This window comes from Globicephala melas, chromosome 6, assembly GCF_963455315.2.
Source record: "Globicephala melas chromosome 6, mGloMel1.2, whole genome shotgun sequence".
Classification (NCBI taxonomy): domain Eukaryota; kingdom Metazoa; phylum Chordata; class Mammalia; order Artiodactyla; family Delphinidae; genus Globicephala; species Globicephala melas.
The window spans coordinates 20965531-20989775 of NC_083319.1; the positions used below are offsets into that span (position 1 = coordinate 20965531).

At 41.6% G+C, this 24245-nt stretch overlaps 3 protein-coding genes across 13 annotated transcripts in view; 2 read left to right on the plus strand and 1 right to left on the minus strand.

The window, feature by feature from the left end:
* CDC26 (cell division cycle 26) overlaps positions 1-5515 on the plus strand; it is a 36775-nt gene extending 31260 nt beyond the window's left edge. For 2 of the 6 annotated variants that reach the window (XR_011377522.1, XR_011377526.1), the window contains 2 exons: positions 386-465; positions 4415-5515. The gene's annotated coding sequence lies outside the window, so the exon portion shown is untranslated. Of the gene's footprint in view, positions 1-385; positions 466-1564; positions 1716-3843; positions 3938-4414 lie in introns of all 6 variants that reach the window. The other 4 variants (XR_011377521.1, XR_011377525.1, XR_011377524.1 and 1 more) reach the window with 3 other exon arrangements.
* Positions 1-8609, minus strand: part of SLC31A1 (solute carrier family 31 member 1) — a 29252-nt gene extending 20643 nt beyond the window's left edge. The window contains exons 1-2 of one of the 2 annotated variants that reach the window (XM_060300596.1): positions 8472-8603; positions 4398-4461 (exon numbers count right to left, since the gene is read on the minus strand). The gene's annotated coding sequence lies outside the window, so the exon portion shown is untranslated. Of the gene's footprint in view, positions 1-4397; positions 4462-8471 lie in introns of both variants that reach the window. The other variant, XM_030858971.2, reaches the window with a different exon arrangement.
* Positions 8610-8788: 179 nt separating this feature from the next.
* FKBP15 (FKBP prolyl isomerase family member 15) overlaps positions 8789-24245 on the plus strand; it is a 56429-nt gene continuing 40972 nt past the window's right edge. For 2 of the 5 annotated variants that reach the window (XM_070045695.1, XM_070045697.1), the window contains exons 1-4: positions 8789-8962; positions 17711-17826; positions 23012-23096; positions 23546-23615. In XM_070045695.1, the coding sequence (XP_069901796.1) occupies positions 8910-8962; positions 17711-17826; positions 23012-23096; positions 23546-23615 (324 nt within the window). In that variant the 5' untranslated portion in view covers positions 8789-8909. The remainder of the gene's footprint in view (positions 8963-17710; positions 17827-23011; positions 23097-23545; positions 23616-24245) is intronic. The other 3 variants (XM_070045696.1, XM_060300597.2, XM_030858961.3) reach the window with 3 other exon arrangements.

Consider the following 24245-nt stretch of genomic DNA (forward strand, 5'->3'; position numbering starts at 1 on the left):
GGAGCCTGTGCTCCGCAACGGGAGAGGGCACAGCAGTGAGAGGCCCGCGTACCGCAAAAAAAAAAAAAAAAAAAAAAAGTAGCCTCCCTCACAGGATTGTTACGAATTCACTGAGGCAACAGCATAGTGGTTAAGAGGGTAAGTTAGTTTCCTCTAATATAGGGATGACAGTAGCACCTACCTCGTGACAGTGTGCATTTAAACACCAACTTAGCACAGTGCCTAAACACAGTAAGCCCTCGATACATAGTCATTACCGTTACTTCTTAATCTACTGTTCTTTCTAAACTTGGCATAGGTATAATTCCCCAAATCCTTTGATTTGTCCTTCGCCCATTGCTCCATAGCTAACCTTTCTTTCTAACCTTTGCTGTTCTCATTTTAGGAGTTTTCAGAGTGTGCTAGTGAACTCTATCCACTTCACTTCACAGGGAAGGATGTTCTTCACCTATAAAGAATCAGGTGGTCAGTAATTTGTTTCAATTTGATTCCAATCTGCATTTATATTCTTTGAAATGTCTCGAAGTTTCAGGCTTCTTTCTCTCTGTTTTCTAATGATAAAGGATACTTTTTTTTTTTTTTTTGCGGTACGCGGGCCTCTCACCATTGTGGCCTCTCCTGTTGCGGAGCACAGGCTCCGGATGTGCAGGCTCAGCGGCCATGGCTCACGGGCCCAGCCGCTACGCGGCATGTGGGATCCTCCCGGACCGGGGCACAAACCCGCATCCCCTGCATAGGCAGGCGGACTCCCAACCACTGCGCCACCAGGGAAGCCCCAAGGATACTTTTTTTACGGGTGGTTTCCCCACTGCCAAACAATTCTCCAACACCAGCTGGGTGTCCTAGAATTCAACTCAATTCTGACACTATCTTCTCAGAGATAGCATCAGATTACACAGATTTAGGACCCAGTCCTACAAGGCTGCTCTTCACTTCAGATGCCAATTGCAAGCCTGTGCTTGTGATCAGCTGGCTATAAATCAGAGGCTCCCACAATCCCCTCTCCTTGAGTTCTACAAATTTGCTAGAGTGGCTCACAGAACTAAGGAAATCCATTTACCCACTAGATTACTGATTTATTACAAAGTATATTAAAGGAGATAAATCAACAGCCAGATGAAGAGATATATATAGTGAAGTCCTGAACAAAGGAGCTTCTGTCCTTGTAGGTTGGGGCCAGCATGGTGGCACTTGGAAGCATTCTCGTTCCCCAAACCCAAAGCTCTCGGAACCCTGTCCTTTTGGGTTTTTATGGAGGCTTCATTACATGGGCATGATTGATTCAATTTGGCCACTGTTGATTAAACTCAATCTTCAGCCCCTCCCTTCTCCCAGGAAGTCAGGGGCTGAAAGTTCCAACCCTCTAGTCACTTTGGTTGGCTTCACAGGCAACTAGCCCCCATCCTCAGAGAAGTTACCTTATCAACGAAAGACATCTTTATAGCTCTAGTCACTTAGGAAATTCCAAGGGTGTTAGCTCTGAGCCAGAAATGGGATGAAGACCAAAAATATATTCATTATAAATCACAATATCATACTTTTTCTTATTTTTATATTTTTAAAGTCATTTCATTAGGATTTTGAGAAGGAAACGAGATATGCTCAAAGCGCCATCTTGCGATGAAAATACATACATTATAAGATGTGCCGTGGACTACTTTGCAGCCATAAACAAGAATGAGGAAGCTCTTTGTATACTGATAATGACCTCCAAGGTACCTTATGAGATGAAAAAAGAAGGGGCACTATATGCTCTCCTTTGTAAAAAGTTTTGAAAGGGAAAAAAGTATATACATATTATTTGTAAACACCTATACTACCTCTGGGCATGGGGGAATAAGAAGGTAGTAACACTGTGATCCCTAGGAAGGCAACTGGTCAGATGTAGGTTGGATTTGACGCAACATTTTTCATTATACATCCTGTGTACCTTTTGAATTGTGAACCATGTGAATATATTTCCTACTAAAAAATTAAATTATCAAGTCCAACTCCTTTATTTTACAGATGGGGAAACTGAGGCCTAGGTCATTGAATAATGATGCTAATATACTCTTTAGTCAACTGAACCTGTAACATCTGCTTCTTGTACGTTGCTTCTGTAACACTAGGCTAGCTACTTCCCCCAACCCTCCCATTTCTCCAGATAGTTTGTTGGGAAGCAGCTAAGTAGGAGGGGTTTCTGAGCTTTATGTATCCTGTTTTAGTGGCAAATAATATAGAAGCTCCTGTTTCTCTTGGCCACTCTCACCTTTCTGTACAAAGAAGATCAAGTGTACAACTACATTCTTCACAAAGGCCTTTGGAAAAGCTTTTATTTGCCTGGTCCGAATAGGACAACTCAAATTTGATATGTCAAACAAACAAACTGAAAAGGTCTTTTAGTTATGCAATGATAGAAGGGCCTAAGTCCAATGGGGAGTGGATCTCCCAGTTACTATACTCTACTTCTCTGATACCTTTTGTTGTTGGCTAAGCCACATCCTGGAATAAAGCAATCCCGAGATGCACCCTTTCATACCCCTCTTACTGGATCCTTTTGTAGTCTTGACACATTTCCACCATGCTAACCATGAATGCTTAAGTATGATTTATGTAAAGATCCGAGTGTTTTATAAAAAGCGTGATAAGAGTAGAGACAGCCCTGGACTAGGCATCAGAGACTCTGAACTATAGACATAAGTTTGCCATACATTAGCTATGTGACATTAAGCAAATCACCTGAACTCAACATGTACTAGTTCATTTATTACAAAATGGATATAAAAATATCCACCCTGCCAATCTCACAGGTTGTGAGGATCAAATAAAATATGTCAAAATACTTCCTAATTCTAAGGTACAGTAAATATGAGATATTATTAATGGTAGCTTGCTTTCTCATTAGAGGACAAAATTAATCTCTGAAATTAGATGTCCGAGTCACACATAGGGCTCACTTTCATGTCACTTAAAACACACAGACTCTTATAGCCTGATTTAAAGAACACTAGCTAGTTAGATATGTATAGGTTGGCAAAGCATTGTTTTAAATGCCTCTTTGTTATAATCAAAGGCAGACAAAGGTCCCCCTTGCTAAACCTTCCATTTAGTTATATTATACGGGATTTCAATCGTCTATATCACAGTGTTGTTGGTTTGCCTGTGGAGAATGCTGGGAATTAATTTGGTGTGAGGCAGAAACTAGAAAACATTTTACCTTTTCCTTTTTTACTCCTCCCTCCCTCTGAGAGAAAAGTTGTTCAAAACCTCAGATAGAGACTGCATGGCATGGTAGAAAAGTACTGGGCTAGGAATCAGGAGACCTGGGTTCTATATCTGGCTCTAGGGGTTTATTATCTGTGTGACCCGAGGAACTAGGTCTCTTCATTCATTCATTCATTCATTTGTTCGTTCATTCATTCAAATTTATTGTGTACCTACTGAGTGAAGGTACTATGATGAAACCCTATCCTCAAGAAGCGCAGTCTGATGGAGAAGGGATACATACAAATAATTAAAATACAGTATGAGATGAACTAAGATATAGGTTATGCACAGGGTTGTGTGGGAACTGATAAAAAGCCATTAGGAAAGGTAGGAGACAGGAATGGGTGCCTGCGGGTACAGTTAGCAGCATTCCTCTTCTTTCATTTCATAAACTGAACGGATACATTCTACATGCTCCAAATTGCTTCAAAATTATACAAACACTCTGTATAGTTCTATAATAACTCTACTACCTATTTAGGGAAAGACTCAAACTGGCTAAAAAAGGTCCCGCTAACGTTTTACTGGTTGCTAAAGTTTTGCTCTTTATGTGTTCCCCCCAAATCATTTCTCTTATTTACTTTTGTAATGCAGGTTTCTATGTCATTATGCTGTATTGCACAATGTCCTCAGCCTACAAAAGCAGGTTGTATACAAAAGCCTAGGGCCTTTGTGCAAAGGAAAAGAGGTAGGGTGGACCCTTCTCAACCCTTTCCTTCTCTGCAGGGCTTTGTATTCCTAAGGATGGCCCCCCCTCCCCCTGCTTGGGGATGTTACCTAAATCATGAAATGATATTACTCAAAGCAATGGAACTTCAAAAGCATTTCCTTCCCGGTGCCTACTCTAAGATTTCTTTTGGCATAAACTGCTCACTTTAATGGATTAAGTATCAGACCCTTGCTGACTTCTCATACTTAGTCACAAACTATAGAAAACTTTTGATTTTTTTAATAGCTTTTTTATGCTAAAAGCTGCATGTGGGAGTGCAGGCATCAATCAGCAACATGCCCTCTCTCTTGCCTCCCTTTTCCCCAACCATGCCTGGCTTGCCAACTTTAAATGGCAGAGTTATCTGGGTGCTGCCTGGTTATTGACTTATCTGACATCTTCCACTAGTTGAAGTCATTCTGTCTCTGTAAACACTTACTTTTTTGTCTTTTGCAGCATGTCTGGTGAGGAAGGCAAAAAGAAGAATCAACAGCAGAGGCAAACTGGAACAAGGAGAGGAACGGACTTAAGAATCAGAGACTCTTAAGAGTATGGTATAAATTGTTACCTTTAGAGAAGTCATTTAATTTTATTCACATTCAGTCTAGAACATTTATTTTTCTCAATTCAAAATTGAGATTATAATCAAAAGGAAAACTGGACTGAGGTCACTTAAAATAAAAAATTCTATTTCCTACTGGGCTAAGTACAAACTTGTTAGCTTGGCCTTCAAGGTATTTGACAAATATGGCCCTGGTCTCCTTTTCAACTTTAATCCACTATTTCCCTATGTATACTGTTTAAGATAACAGTAAACTATTAGCAAACTATTGCACAGAACTCTCTTAACCAGTTTAACTGATCACACATTAGCTAGGCTATTCTCCAGTATCATGGGAGCAACACTTCTGCTCTCCCTCTCAGTGAAATTATGTGCTTATTGAGGGTATCAGTTGTGTTTATTCAGAAAACAATTTATGCCAATTGTGTTTATTATTCTAAATATATAACTTAATAAAGTATTACATAAAGCAATGAAGTATAAATGAGAAGAGGAAAACAACATCAGCAGCTAATATTAACTGAGTACTTACTACCTGCCAGGCACTGTTCTAAGTGTTTTATGTGAATTAACTCATATAATCTTCATAAGAACCTTGGGAACTAGATACTATTATTGTCCCTATTTCACAAAGGAGGAGACTGAACAACATGCCCAAAGCCTATACAACTCAAAATTGGCAAAACAATTTGGCTCCAGAGCTTTAACTACTATGCTATACAAGTTGAAAGCTTAGGAAAGACTAGATAAAGATACACATAACTATGCTCCACTCGACCTTGTATGTGAAAGTAGCCACAGATAATACATAAACAAGTGAGCAAGGCTGTGTTCCAATAAAACTTTATTTACAGAAACAGGCAGCAGGCTAGGACAAGATTTAGCCCTCACACTGTAGTTTGGAGATCCCTGAGACCCACACTCCAAGAAAAGGCTTATGTCAAAAGAATGGCAAAAAGATGTTTTAAGTTTTAAGTTAAAATAAAATGTTTAAGATCTACAGGTAACTAATATCTGTATGATTCCCTGCTTTGACTTACTTTTTTTCAGTTAACTTTTCCCTTCAACCTGGAAAGCCTTACTTCCTTACTTCCACTTGGAATCCCACTCACCTTCAAAGCCCATTTTCTAACCCACACCTTCCTCCAAACTATGTAGATTTGATCTCTTCTTCCTTTGCTATCCTACAATCATTCATTTCTACTTATGAGACTTACTTTGCTATATCTTCTATTATGGCTATTTGCATACTTCAATTATCGTCATTATTCAAGTATAAGCACTTTGAGGACAGGAACAATGACTTACTCATTTTCTCATCCCAGGCAACACCCAGCACAGCGTGTATACATAGCAGGTTTCAGGTGATGTTTCTTGAATTGTGTTCTGACATTCTTCTGTTTCAGTGACTGAACAGAAAGAACACTATACCCCCCCAAACCTACGTTCAATTCATATCGCTAACACCACACCTAAGATCTAACTTGGTTATAATTTTAAACTATTAATTTTAAAACGCATCCACCAGAACAGATTAATATAGGTGTACCTGTATATAAAAATTGTCATCTAATGTGTAGCAAAATTGCTGATAATTCTAAAGGAACTGTTAAAATTGATGCTTTCTGGTTACTCTTCAGGGGGTCAATACATTTTATAAACACATCTAAAAGCTGTTTACTTAAGCAAAACAAAAAAACAAAAATGCTTTATTCAAACTTGAGACAGGGTTGTGCCTATTTACCTCCCAGCAGTACTATTTGATAGATATCTGGGAGCGTCTAGGGAGCCTGGCCCAAGCTCTGAGTGAGTTAGAAGGGCTGGGACAGGCATTCAGGTTTCCTGATTCCTAGTCCAATATTCTACTTCAGGAAGACAGTGGCTTTTTAGGTACCCTCAATCCTGCAGTTCAAAGCCTGGAAGACTGAGGAAGCCTCAGCACTATCTTCCCCTTCCTCATACTGCCAATCAGAACCAGCAGCTGTGTCCCACAGTGGCAATCTGGGCACCCATATTTGTGGTGTTTCCATCACCAAAAAGGCTGATCCAGATTTTAGGATTCCAGCCTATCTAGAAAGGTGACTTAAACACCCTGGATAAAAACACTCCCAACTCAAGAATGCAAAATAAGGGCTCAATGATCCCATGTAGCATTCTTTTCCCCCCTTCAGCATTTTTAAAAAGCACTATTCAGATGTTGTGGTGCTGGAATGACAATGACCAGTACTGGGGAGAGGGGTAAGAAAGAGCTGTTACTTATGCAGCTTATTCTTTTTTTTTTTTTTCCTGAGAGTAGCCAAGCTCACATTTAACAGAGAGCTACCACAAAGGGTTCCAGTTCCAGTGCTTGGATTCCAGTTGCATCATTGCTTTAACATTGTCAGCCTTCACTGCTTTAACCATCTTAATCTGTAAAATAAACACAGGAAGCAGACAACAGCCCTATCCTTCAGTTTAACAGAGGAATACTTTACTAACAAAAATTAGACCTACATATAATATTTTTAGCTATCCTATTTCTCTTTCCCCTCCCCTAGAGCTTTAAACAATAGGAAAATCATCTTCAATTGACACAAGAGACTAAGCAACCCAGACAGTTCACAGCTAGTACAGCATTTTTATCTTTCTGGAAGCTACCTATAAAAGGCAAGAGCCATTGCTGGGCTCTCTGGGTCACACGGAAAAAAATATCCTAAGAGAATAAATTAAGGAATAAGGAAACAAGGATGAATTCCACTACTTGGTCTAACAAAGAATTAATGAGGACCCATTACGGGCAAGAAGGCATAGTGCTCTGTGACACAGGAGACACCAAGATGAATAAAACTGTTATCGTCCTTGAGGAGCTTACAATTTAGTAGAAGCACACAAACTATAATAAGAAGCAGAACAAGGCAAGTGCCAAGAGGTATAAAATCTCTGGGAAGCAGCTACCAACCACTTCACTTTGATTTCATGCTAACAGATTAAAACATTCAGGTAAGGGACACCTGTTGTACTAATCTGATTGTGAGGAGAAGCCCAGAGTGAAAGCTCTCCTGAGATCTATGGAAACAGAAGCTACAGTGGGACATGATCTGCTTATCCACACTTCCGCTAAGCCAGGCCTACCCCGAGATTGTTCCAAGAATGACCCTACGTTAACCAAAGAAATTCTTATATGAGATTCAGAAAGGGTGGAAACCGGAGGCAGAGAAGTCGACAGCAATTGATGTTGTCTTAGGTCTGTGGCAAGAAGACTAAGCAAAACCCAGGCCAAGGTTGGTGCTGGGGGTTTTCAGCTTCTGAAGTTTCCTCTTTTCCATCACCCACCCCCAGAACATTCCAGCTCTCCTGCTCATCACCTGCATAGGTGGACTCTAGGGAGGGGACTTCTCTCCAGATGTATGCCACAGTGGAGCAATAACCACTCTGTGAGAGAATACAGTACTTAAGGACTGGTAAGGTTCTTGTTGACCCGGCAGCCCGCTAATTCCCGAATCAAGAGACTAGGGATCCAGCCCCAGTCTGCCCTTTACTCTGTGTGACCTCGGACTAGTCATCCAAGTGCTTAGTTCCTCTCTTTCCCTACCTGTAAAGTCTGGGATTAGGAGGAGACTGGGATTGAATTCGATGACCTCTGAGGTCTTAAAGCTTCTTGACCAGTCGGCACACGGAAGCACTGGACAAACAGCCCGTTGAATAAATAGCGAGGGCGGCCACAGGGGACAAGCGGCAGAGGGATCAGGCTGGTTTTACAGACGGGGAAACTGAGGCACGGAATACCTTGCCCCAAGGTTACTCCGGTTATGTCACTACGGGGGCCGGGCCGAAAGCTCGGGTCTCCAGACCTCCAGTTCCGGGCCCTTTTTCCTTTCGCCGAGCTGAGAAGAATGGCGTGGAGGTCCTCGTCTCGGAGGGGAAAGAACTGTGCTCGTGCCAGGGTTGCGAGAGGGGCGGGAGAGGCCTTACCTTCCCAGATCGAGTCCAGCCACCGGCGCCTCCCTCTCAGAACCTTATTCTGTCACACTCCCAGGACTCTTCAGGAGCCCCCTCCACTTGTGACCCTCTCGACGTGTCCAAGACCGCCACCGAAGCGCCGATTCCCGCCCCTACCCCGCCCCCTGCCTCTCTGGCCAATCGCCGCGCAGGGTTTCGGAGCGCCTGTGCGTCTCACCGCCTCTAAGGGCCGGAGAAGCCTTTCGTCACGCGGCGTGCCTCCCCCTCCAGGTCCTCTCATTTGCCTTTGCTCCACCTTCTCCAGAACCTAGACTCCTCCTGGCCGAGTCACAGTGCGAGAGTTCGTCCTGCCGGAAAACAGCACGGCGCGGCGGCGTTTTACGACGTCGGCGGTGAAAGGCTCCGGAAACCCTCCGACTTCTTACCTGAAGCGGGGCGAAAGGCTGCGGGATGTTCGGTGTGGGCGACGAAGAAGACACCGACTTCCTCTCGCCTAGCGGCGGGTGAGTGACACATGCGTGGAGCAGAGGGCGTGGCTGAGAGAGCCTGGCCTTACGGTTGGAGGGACCGCTTTCTTAGACCTCTTCCCAACTTCCGGGTCCAGACCCTTGCCACATTCCGGTGCTCCACAGGTCTCAGAATCCAGGCAGAGCTCGAAGTTGTGCTGCGTCTGTCCACCTGGATTCTGGACCTGGCATCTCCCCTGACGCGCAGTAGGACCCTGGGGTTCGACTTTTGCTTTCTGGGTCACAGTTTCTCCTTCTGTGAAATGGGGGTGATTATTGATGAAAATACCTGTCTCAGAGTTTTTATGAGTCAGCTGGTGCCTATAGGAGACTTTCTCTTTTCCGTGGACAAGGCGGTGACACTTCAGAATTGGCGCTGGTGGGTCAGCTTCAGCATCCTTCAAGGCCTAGCTCGGATGTCACTTTTTGGTGCTTTCCTTTCTCCCACGGCCCCAAGGGAGAATAAATTGCTTTCTCTTACTTATTCCCACAACTAGGTGTGCTTACCTTTATCTTTGTACACAGAACCTACTAGATTTTGAGCCCTGACAGGACGAGAACTGTTTACGTTGTTCATACTGTTCTGCTCTCGGCACGGTTCACCGTGGCACATAGTGAGTGCTCAGGAGGTGCCTACTGAGTGAATAATGACTGTGAAATTGCACTGTAAAGCCTAAAGCCAATGTAAGAAACTGCAGTTGCTGTCCCCTGTCCCCAGTCACTATATAAACTAGCCTGGGGTACAGGTCTTCAAGAGGCAGGGTTTTCTCTCTTCCACTAATCAATGTTGTGTTGGTAGACAGCTTGACTCCCTTCAAACTTGTGAGCTGCCAAGTTCTGATCCTTGCAGAGTCTTTCTTTGAACATCTGTTTAACCAATTTAAGAATGTACCGAAGGGCTTCCCTGGTGGCGCAGTGCTTGAGAGTCCGCCTGCTGATGCAGGGGACACGGGTTCGTGCCCCGGTCCGGGAAGATCCCACGTGCCGCGGAGCGGCTAGGCCCGTGAGCCATGGCCGCTGAGCCTGCGCGTCCGGAGCCTGTGCTCTGCAACGGGAGAGGCCACAGCAGTGAGAGGCCCGCGTACCGCAAAAAAAAAAAAAAAAAAAAAAATGTACCGAAGAATGATGAATACACCAATATATACTCCTCATTCTACGAAATATTTAGAGGTTACAAAAATGATTAAGCTGTTCTCTCTGGTCTCAGGTTGCTCCTAGTCCTGATGGAGAGTCCAGTACATGATTGACCTAAAATGACACTGGCTCTCTTTTGGTCTTAAATAGGATCTTTTGACTTACACTGTGATCAGCTCTACATTAGCCATCCTGAGTCCTCTTTTCACTCTCACTGCCCTGTTCCACCCCTACCCTCGCTTTGGATGTCCTACATCCACTTAGTTCCCCCTTGAGTTCTTTCAGTTGCTCAATTATTTTAGAGTTAAGCAGTGCTTTGGTTCCTTTTTTCCCTACTCCACCCAAAACATTCACTGTTTCCACACATCCAGCCTGTTGCTGTTGACTGTGTAGTCAGCCATTTGAATTAATGTTTTTTCAGACAAACTTGTTTTGTAAATGGCTGTGACTTTTGAAAGTTTACAAGATATACTTTATTTATTTTTAGTAAATTTATTTATTTATTTATTTTTGGCTGTGTTGGGTCTTCGTTGCTGTGCGCGGGCTTTCTGTAGTTGCGCGAGCGGGGCTCCTCTTGTTGCGGAGCGCGGCCTTGCTCAGTAGTTGTGGCTTGCGGGCTCTAGAGCACAGGCTCAGTAGTTGTGGCACACAGGCTTAGTTGCTCCGTGGCATGTAAGATCTTCCCGGATCAGGGCTCGAACCCATGTCCCTTGCGTTGGGAGGCGGATTCTTAACCACTGCGCCATCAGGGAAGCCCACAATATACACTTTAAATTCACATTCTTCACTAAGTGAAAGTCTTTGAGGGAAGTCTGTAAATGAATGTTACAGCTCCCAACTTTATTTTTAGTTTAATTTTTATTTTATACTGGAGTATAGTTGATTTACAATGTTGTGTTAGTTTCAGGTGTACAGCAAAGTATTTCAGTTATACATATATATATCCATTCTTTTTCAGATTCTTTTTCCATATAGGTTATTAAAGAATATTGAGTAGAGTTTAGGGCTTCCAGCTTTTTTTTTTTTCTTTTTTAAACATCTTTATTGGAGCATAATTGCTTTACAATGGTATGTTAGTTTCAGCTTCACAACAAAATGAATCAGTTATATATATACACATATGTTCCCATATCTCTTCCCGCTTGCGTCACCCTCCCTCCCACCCTCCCTATCCCACCCCTCCAGGCGGTCACACAGCACCGAGCTGATCTCCCTGTGCTATGCGGCTGCTTCCCACTAGCTATCTACCTTACGTTTGGTAGTGTATACATGTCCATGCCTCCTTATTGCTTTGTCACCGTTTACCCTTCCCAGGGCTTCCAGCTTTGATGCAACAAGCAGTACACTGCTGACTGAAAATTCCTGGGTAGATAACGTCAGTCATGTGCTCTTCTCCACGTTCCTGGCCTGAGATAAGTTCTTGGTGGCTCAGCTATGCTGATTTCCTGTGCAGGCTCCTTAAGGACCTGAGAAACTAGTTCTAGGCAGGAGACTGTACTCCTAAACATAGACAACAGCTAATTGAATGATAAAAGGCTTAGTAAACGAAGTTATACAGGTGACTTATTTTTGTTCCCCGTAATAACCAGAAAAACTAAATCAAGTTTGAGAATACAGAAAGTTTCACCAACATTCCCTGATTCAGCTATTCCTTTGTCAGTTTTCTCTAAGGAAGTAAAACATATGACAGTGAGTACTGCGGCTGCTTTTCAGTTCCTCTTGTACAACTGTAATTTACTGTAAATATTACTTGATTATTATTTTTTAAGTATCTTGACTTAAATGTGTGACTTACTTGATTCCACTTAAGATAGTCAAGCCTAACAGAAGTGAGAGTATTAGTGCCTAGGATGGCTGTCTAGATGATTGATAATCTGTGTTCCAAATTTCCAGGCCTCTTGGTCCATGGTTAACCTAGCAATAGTAAAGTGGTAATCAGAAGGTTTGTGGGTTTTTTTTTTTTTTTGGTCTTAGCCCTTTCTTTCCGTTGAGACTTTGAAATGAAGAAATATGTGAATGCCTACTAAGTGTATGGTACGTGGCTTCAGCTAATACAGATAGGAATAAGGAACAGTTCCTGCCCCTAAGAAACTTCCAGTTTAGTAGTAGAATAAAACAATCCAATAATGATAATCAAAAAGCATTCTTAAGGGGCCAGGAATGTATATACCGGTGTTGTAGATTATATAAAAGTTATATCTAGGCAGGGACTTCCCTGGTGGTCCAGTGGTTAAGACTCCGTGCTTCCAATGCAGGGGGCGTGGGTTCGATCCCTGGTTGGGGAACCAAGATCCCACATGCCACGCGGCGCTGCAAAAAAAAAAAAAAAAGTTATATGTAGGCAAATCTGATTAGCATAATGATGATAAATCACCAGTGTAGAGGTAGAAAAAAGAAATCTGGAACTGATCATCAGAAAGCATTTTCGGTATCTAAAAGATACTGAAAAGCCTAGATTCTGATGTTGATTCTGTCCCCAGTTAGGAGTGTGACTTTATGGACAAGTCACTTACCATCCTTGACTCTCCATTCCCCAGTCTATTAAATAATGGGGTTGCTCTAGGTGATCTTTGAGACTTTTCCCAATCCTGTAGTTTGTATTTATGCTAGTATCAGCTTATAGTTGCAGGTCAGTTTGTGTCAGGCATGGTTTCTTCCTTCTAGGGGTATCTGAGTTGAATCGACATTTTAAGGTAATAGGATGTGGACACGTGTATAAAACATATTGTGTACTTACTCTGTGCAAGGTACTGTACTAAGTACTATATATACAGTATTGTATTAATTTCTTTCTACTACTCTCTGAGGCAGTTTTTACTAATATTATACTCATTTTGCAAAGGGGAAATTAAGGCAGAGAGAGGAAAGTTGCTCAAGGTCAAACGGCTAAAAAGTAAAAGAACCTAGATTTGAAATCAGGCAAGCAGATTTCCACCAGACTGCCTGTATGCCTTATTATTATTATAGAAGTAAATGTTTGATACCACAGTTTGGAAAAGAAGTATTTGAACAACTGAAAGAGTCCCCGTTTATTAAAATACATTGATAAATCATAAATGCATGTATTACTGTTTTGTTGTTTTGTTTTTTATTTTTGGCTGCGTGGGTCTTCGTTGCTGCGCGTGGGCTTTCTCTATTTGTGGTGAGCAGGGGCTACTTTTTGTTGCGGTGTGCGGGCTTCTCATTGTGGTGGCTTCTCTTGTTGCAGAGCATGGGCTCTAGGCTCACGGGTTTCAGTGGTTGTGGCATGCGGGATCCATAGTTGTGGCTCACGGGCTCTAGAGCACAGGTTCAATAGTTGTGGTGCACAGGCTTAGTTGCTGTGCAGCATGTGGGATCTTCCCGGACCAGGGCTCGAACCCGTGTCCACTGCATTGGCAGACGGATTCTTAACCACTGCACCACCAGGGAAGTTCTGTATTACTGTTTTTAATGAGAAAAGAAAAGGAGTATAAAATTAAGGTTAGATAAGACTTTGATAACTAAATGCACAGGCTAACATTTTTTAAATTTTTTAAATTAAACAAATCTTTTTTATTTTTTGGCTATGTTGGGTCATTGTTGCTGCGCACAGCCTTTCTCTAATTGCAGCGAGCGGGGACTAGTCTTTGTTGCAGTGCACGGGCTTCTCATTGTGGTGCCTTCTCTTGTTACAGAACACAGGCTTTAGGCGTGTGTGCTTCAGTAGTTGCAGGCTCAGTAGTTGCACCACGCAGGCCCTAGAGTGTGAGGTCTTCAGTAGTTGTGGCGCATGGGCTCAGTAGTTGCAGGGTGCAGGCTCTACGGCACGCGGGCTTCAGTAGTTGTGGCTTGCGGCCTCTAGAGCGCAGACTCAGTAGTTGTGGCACATGGGCTCAGTTGCTTCGCGGCATGTGGGATCTTCCTGGACCAGGGATCAAACCCGTGTCCCCTGCATTGGCAGGCAGACTCCCAACCACTGAGCCACCAGGAAAGTCCAACATTTATTTTTTAAATGTGATTAATGCTGGAATGACTTTTCCTATGAATTATAAACTTAGAGACTAAAGTCCAGAGTTAGCAATCTCATTCTTGCTAACATAGTTAGGGAGATGTGTACATTTGAAAACACTTCAGAAGTGGAAAGTGTAATAATTTACAAAAAACCTATGCCCCTAAGTCTGTGTAGAGTTCATTTTAAAAAAATAATAGAAAATAGAATTAATCTGAAAGATAATTAGGTTGACCTGGCTTTTGGATTGATTTTGCAATCATCAATTGGCTGGCCTTTAGGGCATCTGTGGAAACTTAGTTTACCTGCAGCACTTTTGTCTTTACATTAAAAAAAATAAAACGCACCTGCAAAATTAAAAAAGCAAATCCAATACCCATAGTTTACTGAAGCTACCAAGGACATTCTTTCTTATCAATGATTTGTGCATAATCTGTTAATCTTAACTAGGTTCTAAGCTTTGCAAATTTTTCAGGAGGTTAAAGGCATTGTTCAACTTCCTAGAATCTTATTCTTTTAGGGAATCTGCTCAGATTGCCCTGGGTAAAAGGAGAAGTCTTGGTCTTTTCTAAATTTCATTAGCATTTGTTTATGTCTTAATGTAGGCCAGCACTGCTCTCTATAATTGCAATATCATTTAAACCTCTTAGTCCTTTAAAGTAGACATTGTTGGCCCCATTTACAGGAAACTCAACACTACCTTGAGAATACAAGGTAATAGTTTCAAATCATATTAAATTTATTTTGCAAAATGCTAGTATGTATTATACATTAAAATTATCAGGGAAAAGAGACCAAAAAAAGTTGTTGGGATGTTTCAGTATTTAATAGTAACCAATTACCATGTTAGATGATAAAGACTGAATAAGTTTTATTAATCTCTATGGAGTGTAACTCCATATAACAGCTGTTTGTTATATATCTCATGTTATAGTTTGCAATTATATAGTATATACCTAATTCCCTTGTTAGAGTATATAAGCTACTTGAAAACAGAACTGAGTTTTGCTCACCAATGTATACCCAGCACTTAACACAGTGTCTGATGCATATTTCTTTTCTTTTTTTTTTTTTGCGGTACGCGGGCCTCTCACTGTTGTGGCCTCTCCCGTTGCGGAGCACAGGCTCCGGACGCGCAGGCTCAGCGGCCATGGCTCACGGGCCCAGCCGCTCCGCGGCACGTGGGATCTTCCCAGACCAGGGCACGAACCCATGTCCCCTGCTTCGGCAGGCGGACTCTCAACCACTGCACCACCAGGGAAGCCCTGATGCATATTTCTTGAATGAATGAAGTATAGAGTTCTGTGGGAGCCCCAAGGAAGATCACCTAACCTAGACTTTGAGATTAAGGGTCAGCTTCCAGGGGAAGAATGTTTCAGGCAGAGAGAACAGCATATCCAGAAGCTGGAGATTAGAAAGATCTTGCCTTATATGAGAAATTAGAAGTTCCACAGTGTGACTGTAGCATGCAGTTGGAGATGAGAAATGGTCAGATAGGAAGCTGGGGAGGTAAGGAGAGGTGCGGTCTTGAAGGGGCTTGTAAAACTGTCTTATGGAGTTTGGACTTTTATCTTGGTAATATTGAGGTATCATTGAGAGTTTTAAGGAGGAAAGAGACTTGGTCAAATTTGGTTTTGAGAAAGGTCACTGTGGGTGCAGTGGGAAGGATGGATAAGAAGCAGACACGACCAGGGTAGGGAGATGGGACAGGAGGTGGCTGCAGGAATTCAAGCTCTGTAGATGTGATGGTGGTCTGAAGTAGGGAAGTGTCAGTGAGGCTGGGGAGAAGTGAACAAGTTCGAGAAATAGCAAGTAAGATCAAATGGACTTGAGGATTGGTCATGAACACCAGGGGAAAGAAAAGTCAAGGTCGATGCCCAGATTTCAGTTTTGGTTGTGGGTGTTTGCAGAAAAGGATTAACATAGTAGACCTGAGACGGTTATCCTTAGAGAGTCTTGCTTACAGGGTTGGCTGGCAGCTGGAAACTCGATTGGTAAACAGTTCCACACACTAAAGCTTTCCACAAATGATAAGAGCGGCTCACTGTGCCTACACTGTTTGTACAGACGATATGGTTTATTACTGAACCTTATCTTCCTTCTGGGAGTCTAGAATTTTGGTACACGTTAGAAGGTTTCTATGTGACTAGCCCACAATAAAAAACCTTGGGAACTGAGTGTCTAATGAGCATTCCTGGCAGACCACTCTCACATGTTGTTACAACTTATTGCTGGAGGAATGTAACATGTCCTGTGTTACTCCACTGGAAGAGGACTTTTGGAATTTTGTTCCTGGTTTCCTCTGGACTTTGCTCCAGTGTGCCTTTTCCCTTTGCTGATTTTGGTGTGTATCATTTCCTTGTAATAGACCTTAGCCCTGAGTGTGTGTGTGTGTGTGTGTGTATATATATATATATATATAATACATTATGCTATAATTGTATGGTAAGTCCGGTGAGTCCTTCTAGCAAATCACTGAGCCTGGGGGCAGTCTTGAGGATCCTGGCACAAAATGTCATTCATCAAGAGAGGGAGCACAAGAGTAAGAACAGGTTTTCTGGGCATTGGGCATTGGAAGATATGAGTTCTGGTTTGGACATGTTGCATTTATGTTCCCTGTGGGATATCTGTGTTGTCTGCACCCAGGAACAAATTCTGGGCTAGGAATACAGATTTGAGCACCATCAGAATTTGGATAGCACTGATATCAAGGTAAATAAATTAGATTGCCAAGGGAGAGTGAGTATGAAATCTTGGGGACATGGATATTTAAAGGTTGGGCAATAGTAGAAGAGTCCAAGGAGTTAAATGAGGAGCCAGAGAGATGGAAAGACAATAAGAGAGGGATCCCATTAACATTTATTGATGTCTTATTTGGGCTGGTCCCTCCTCGCACCCCTGCAGGTATCCCCACAGAAATCAGAAGAGTTTGTTTAAAGAAGAACAAGTTAGTTGACAGTGTAAAAAGGCAGCATGAAAGCCAAATAAGATAAGGACCGATAAACTGTTTATTAACAAATAGGTTGTTGGTGATTTTAGTAACAGCAGTTTCAGTGGAATAGTTGGAGCATAAGATTCATCACAAGGGATGATAAAAGAATGGTTCTGCTGTGAAAGATAAAAGATGAAATCATATATGGGACTATGTTTGATGCAGTAAGTTTGTAATATGGTTTTTTTTTTTAAAGGTGGTGATTTTCTTTCTTTCTTTTTTATTTTTTGAAAGCGTGGAGTCCTAACCACTGGACCACCAGGGAATTCCCTGTAATACAGTTTTACTTCAATGTAATAAACTAGTGAAAAATAGGGAACTATGACCTGCTAAAGGCAAGAATGTACAGTTTGAAGAGACCATAGGGAGCACCTGGACTAATCACCTTAATTTACAGATGCAGAAACTGAGGTCCAGAAAGAAGAGATGCCTTGACCAAAGTCCTGTGGATGGGCAAGGTCATTTGATGCTGTTCATATCAGAGATACAATCTTGATTTCGAAGAGACTTAGTTGCTGCTTCTGTTACTGAGTGGTGGGATATATAGTCAAGGAGGTATTTGTTCGAGGTAGGAGCATGAGCAGCTTTTATAATGATTCCAGGTTTGAGATATGTCAAATGAAATGTCATTTTCATTTTCTACTAACAGTACCAGATTGGCCTCTCTTTTCGGACTGGATCAGGCAGCTGCTGGCCATGGAAATGAATTCTTCCACTACACAGCCCCAAAGCAGCCTAAGAAAGGCCAGGGAACAGCACCAACAGGTAAGTTAAGAGGTTAGGATTGGCCCCTGACAGGTTAGTTGGAATGATAAACAACCTTCTAAAAGTGACATGCCAGGTCATCCCTCCTTGATCAGTCTGGCCAAGCTCACCACCAGCGAGGTGCATGCTGCTCTGAGCTCTGAGATCCTGAATTCTGGCGGCTAGGTAGTATGCTGTTTTTTTTTTTTTTTTTTTAATTTATTTATTTGGTTGTGCCGGGTTTTAGTTGTTGCATGTGGGCTCCTTAGTTGTGGCATGCGAACTCTTAGTTGCCGCATGCATGTGGGATCTAGTTCCCTGGCCAGGGATTGAACCCAGGCCCCCTGCATTGGGAGCGCAGAGTCTTAGCCACTGCACCACCAGGGAAGTCCCAGTATGCTGTTTTTTGGAAACTGATGGAGGAAGGTCACAGGCAAGCTCTTCTGCCCCATGTGGACACCACTCTCCAAAACTTTGCCCAGGGTGCTCTACGTAGGCGCCGTCCAATATTTTGGCAAGAAGGAAGAGCTGCTTTTCCCATCTTTCACCTGGGTGGGTTAGATATATGCTGACAGTGAATTTTTCCCAACTAGAGAATGATGCTCAATGCTGTATCCCCTGAACATTTCATCAGGATGAACACAAGACATATTGAATGAAAATTTGTTGAACGAAAGGAGAAAAGGGGGGACTAATATTTCTAAAAAACCTATGTGTTTGGTCTCAGGTGCTTCACCTAGATTGTCTTATTTAATTCTCACAACATTTCTGTGAAATAGGTGAGACTACCACCATTTTAGAGGCTCAGAGAGGTTTAGGCACATGGTTAAGGTCATACAGCAGTAAGTGACAGAGTTGAAATTTGAACCCTGATCTGACTCACTCCAAAGCTTGTCTACCATCCTGTACACTTTGCTGTCTTTGTGTAAGAATCTGAAGAGGAGTGAGGGACTGATAGAAATAGCCCAGAGCAAAACAGGTGGTAAGGGACATTAAATTAAATATTTGTTGAATGAAGAAGAAAGTATTGAATGTCTTTTATATGCTAGGCGCAATGCCAACACTGAGAATGTTGTTACGATATTTAGAGTTGAACAGTTGCAACAGATACTGTATGGCCCATAGTCTAAAATATTTACTGTTTGGCCCTTTACATACAATGTTTGCTGACCCCTGCTCTAAGTCTTACCTGTCACTTTTGGCAGCTTTGCTGTGGATTGCTGGCCCTGTTCTCCAAGCCATAACCTGGCCAGATTTCTAGTAGGCTATGCTTTTACATTTCCTGTGGCACAACTCTTCTCAGCAGTGTACTTCTAACTCAGTTTAAAGTGGTTGAATTAATGAATGTGGATTAAAACAAACAATCTCAGTCCCCACCCAATGAAGTAACTTGCTTTTTAAAATTAGAAAACAACAACTGTGAGCTAATTATACTTTTAAAGGGGAATTATAGAGGCATTTCAACTTAAAACTACTGTCTTATGTAGGCATTTACAAATAAAATAAAAACTTGCAATACAGGAGACGCTCTCTGTTCAAGGAGTATTTATATAACAAGTCTTTTTGGGAAAGGAGGTGGCTGCAGCATAGTTCTTGAATCTCTTCAGATCTCTAGAAAAACAGAGCAACTGGACAAACCTTGGATAATATTTACAATAAAACCAATTGAAAAGGTATCCTTATGAACGCCCCCAATACAAGCAGGTATGGACACAAGGCTTCCGTGGTGTCAACATTTGCATGGGAGAAAACAAGGAAGCAATGGGAGAATATTTGAATCTGAGAATGGGCGAACCCAAAGTGGCCAACAGGTGTTCATGGGAAATGTGGCAGGCCAAGCTGGAACTGCAAAGCATTTTGCCCATTTTAGTTATGGGTAAGTACAAGGGGTTGATGATGGTGACTAGAACAGGAGCAGTCTTGGTCCTATGAAGTGTTGAAACTCATCCACTATGGTGTCCTTCCAGGAGAGGTCCCCACCCTGAGTAGGACCTGCTGAGAGTGGAATTAAAATGAAGGAGGATAGGGATATTGAAAGTGAAGAAGAAAAGATCCAGATAAAAGTAGCTCTAGAGGGCTTCCCTGGTGGCGCAGTGGTTGAGAGTCCGCCTGACGATGCAGGAGACACGGGTTCGTGCTCCGGTCCGGGAGGATCCCACATGCCGCGGAGCGGCTGGGCCCGTGAGCCATGCCTGCTGAGCCTGCGTGTCCGGAGCCTGTGCTCTGCAACGGGAGAGGCCACAACAGTGAGAGGCCCGTGTACCGCCAAAAAAAAAAAAAAAAAAAAGTAGCCCTAGAATAGAATCAGGAAGTCTCAGGAGGAAGCCCATTCTTCCCGCTTTTTTGAACTCTGTATCCAACAGAACAGTGAGTTCCACGAAGTTAGGAAAGCCACCCTGAGCCATGCCTCTGTCTAAAAGTTCAGGAAAGCAAATTTCACATAAAAATGAACAATAGAAAAGTATCAGAGTCAAACTCCATGCAAAGTTATAAGAGCAAGGAGCAGAATAGTATCCCTACAGTGAGAGCTCTACTCTGTGAGAATGTTTCTTACTGAATAGATCAAAACTAAAACCACCTATTACCATTAAGAAAATAACATAAGACATGAAATGAGAACATAAGTGAGAATTTTAAAATCTCAGAAGTAAGTGACAGGACTTAGGCAAGAATTAGAGATGTCAGAAGAATTATTTCAGAAATGAAGACTAAACTAGAAGGAACACAAGAATGAATAAACACAACAGATTATGCCCTAAGAGAAATAGAAGGTTAACAGGAGGGTGTTTTTAAAATAAGAATTAAAAAATTTAAGAGATAAAAAGTTTTGAAAGGAAAGTGACCAATATTGAAGATAGCAAACAACTTCCAACGTGTGGAATATACATATGTATATTCCCTGAAGAATTTAAAAAAAAAAATAGGGGGGGAAAACAGGCACCTAAAACTATAATTCAAGAAAACTTTCCTTGGGAAAAAAAAAAAAAGATTTGAAAATACATATTAAAAGCAGTCCTCATGAGCGGGGAATTCAAGAATCTATACAATACTGATTTCCGAGAGGAAGACGTGTTTAACCAATGAGAAGATCACATGATTGTGGCATCTGACTCACTTATCCCTCTAGCAAATCCATGAACAAGGGTGTTAAGTAGAGAGATGAGAGTGTACTGGGAAAAGTTGAAACTAACCTGAAGGAGGATGCTAGGCTGACCTTGGGGAGACAGTAATTTTTCTGTGTTTCAGACTTGGCCTGATAACTGAGGCCTTAGTTCCTCCGTTTTTTGGTATTCACTGCTTCTCAGGAGAAAAGTTTTATTGTAGCATTACATACAACTGGAAAGTACTGATTGAATTTAAAACTATGTTGTAGGTTTTTACAAAAGAATAAGGAAAACAAGAACAACTCAGACTAGGAAAATAAGCCAACAACATAAAATGGGCAATTCATCAAAATAAAACAAAGTAAATGGCCAATACAAATCTATAGAAAATGTTAAATTTCTCCTTCCCTGTAATCAATAAATGCAAATGAAAACAACAGTCAGGTGGCATTCCCCTTTCCCTAATGCCACCCGTATCCCATTGGTAAAGATTTAGAAAGATTATCTCCCCTTGCTGTCAGGGATGCAAAGCTGGCCTACTCATAACTGCTGGTGGGAGTGTAAACTGGTAATGGCATTTCTCAAGGGCATTTGGGCAGGTTGTAACAAAACCTTAAAAATTTTCACACTCTTGCATGCCATAATTCCATTTTTGGGAATTAATTCTAAGAAAGTAAATAGAGGTACATGCAAAAATGTGCATTTTAAGGACGCTCATCATAGTGTTATTTATCATAGAGAAAAATTGGAAACAGCCCAAAGAAATGTCAAACAATAGGAAGTTGGATGAATTCTAGTAGAGTCAACATAGTATTTAACCATCAAAAAGTGTTTTTAGGACTATTTTGTGTTTTGGAGACTGTTTTGAAAAGTATAAGGAAATGCCTACACTAAGTGAAAAAAGGAGATTGTCAAATCATTAATTTTCTTTAAAAAAAATGAAAAAGCTGGAAAGTTTATGTGTATAGAAAAAGGACTAGGAATAAATACATCATATTATTAATGTTTATTTTTGGATGGTGAGATTATAGGTAATTTTTTTATGTGTTTCTGTATTTGCTAAGTTTTCTACAGTTGTACATGTACTCTATAACCAGAAAAAGGTATTTCAGTACTGTTAACAAAATTCAGCTGAGTAAATTTTAAAGATCTTATTGGCTGTATTCAGTGATTCATGAATTGAGAAGCATCCAATCTAGTAGATAGGGGCTCTGACAAAATGAAAGTCCTTTATAGGCAGAAGGGAGCAGGAACCAGGCAGAAGGGGGAGTCTAGTGTAACACTAGGCAAAAAAGTGGGTTGCTTATTACAAGGTTACTTTCCTTTAGGGGATAGCAGAGGTCTATCAAACAGATTACCTAATTAGTGCTGATCAGATCATTCTGGTTTAAGATTCCATTTCTGGGAGAGCCAAAACTGTAATTATGTTGAATCTCTGTTTGGTGGGGTGGGTCTTAGCCTAAGTGACTCCATTTTGGGCCTGTTGTCTTGTTTTTAATAACCACAAAAGGAATCAAACAAGGATACTTTTGAAAATAAGTTCTTGATTGCTATGGCCATGCCTGTGTTCTCAACAGATTCATGTGGTGAGTGTGAATATGTTATTTACTCTAAATACACTATTTTTAAATGTTAGTGTTACTTTATACCACTGTAAAAGTAAAGTAATGGATATAATCTTAATATCATAAGTTTTCTACCCCAGAAGTAAGGGAAGGGGAAACAGCTTCATTTTTATTTATTAAAGCTGTCAAAATATTGGAAGGAGAAAAGGAAGATGGAATGTAACCTTGTTTTCTAGACAGTGCTTCTCATCCAGCCCAAAGACTTGTTTGGAGTGGAGCCAGAATCCTGGGTTCTAGTCCTAGCCTTGCTACTGTTATCGTGTAAGGCACTTGGGGGCTTAGAGCCTCAGTTTCCTCATCCCCAGACACGGCCATAGGGCCATTTTGTGGATCAAATGAGGACAATGGTCATGAAAGCATTGTAACACTAACTACAAGGTTAAAGAAGAATTTTGAAGCTGCTTTAAGGGTTAAAAATCAGTTTCAAGCAAGAAATGAATGACAACTTTGTTTTCTGCTTCATCTCTTCGTCTTCAGGAAATCAGGCGACACCAAAAACAGCACCCACCACAACAGGCACTTCCACAGTATTGGTTGCAACAGCAGTCCATGCATATCGCTAGTAAGTAGCTGAGAAGGAACACTTTATAAAGTTGGTGGGGGTGTGGGTTAAGCTCCTGCGTTTTGCAGTAAGCCTTTCTGTTCATTGCAAAATGGCTACTCAGTCCTGCCATAGACAAAGTATCAGTAATGCTTTTTAATGTTTCATTTGGAGAATTTTGCACACAAAACTTTGAAGAGCCATTATCTTGTGTACTTTCTCTAGGAACTGCTTATACCCTCAACAACTGCCTTTTTAAGCGCTCAAAGAAAGCCACTCCACTGAGATATCATGAATAGTAGATGTTTAAAGAGTAAAGAAGTTGTATATGAGCTTTAAATTATAAACTACTCACCTCTGTCCCTTTCTAGAGGCTGAATGACTAGATTCCCCACTTTATATGGCAGAAAAGAAAGCTGGTTCTACTTAGTTGAAGGAAGTATTAATACCTGTTTTTCTTGCTTCTGTAGCACAAATGGTCAATATGTAAAGCAGGGCAAATTTGGTGCTGCAGTCCTGGGAAATCACACAGCCAGAGAGGTAAGATTGCCTCCTTGTCTCATGTATATTCACGTGTCCCAAATTATATCAGTGAGCCGGTTTTTATCGGGACTTGTCTGATGTCTTACATATCAGAGGATTAGATTGATTGTTTGTACTGAATGTGAATTTTTAATGTTAGATATATAATAATATTTATAGTCACATTTTGCTTACTGTTGTGTATTAAAACAAATTCAACTGCTCAAAGTCAGTAAGTTTGACCTTTGTGAAATGGATCTAGCTTAAGAATTTGGAGAGTTTCAGAGTAAACCGTTTACCGAGGACATCCTTTTTTTAGGTAGTGAACAACATTTAGTGTACCACTTAGAGCGTGACCACCGTTTATCCTTTGAAAGTTTGATGAGTTGGGTAGTCGATCACACAGCAAAATACTGGTTTGAGTCAAAAAGATGTGGATAGAAGTGTGGAGACTGATTTCCTTTTGTGGGTTGTATCTAGCTTCAAATTCTGCTCCAGAAGGTTTCGAACATTGTTGAAATATGCATAAGAAATAATAGAGGGCTTCCCTGGTGGCTCAGTGGTTAAGAATCCGCCTGCCAATGCAGGGGACATGGGTTCGAGCCCTGGTCCGGGAAGATCCCACATGCCGTGGAGCAACTAAGCCCA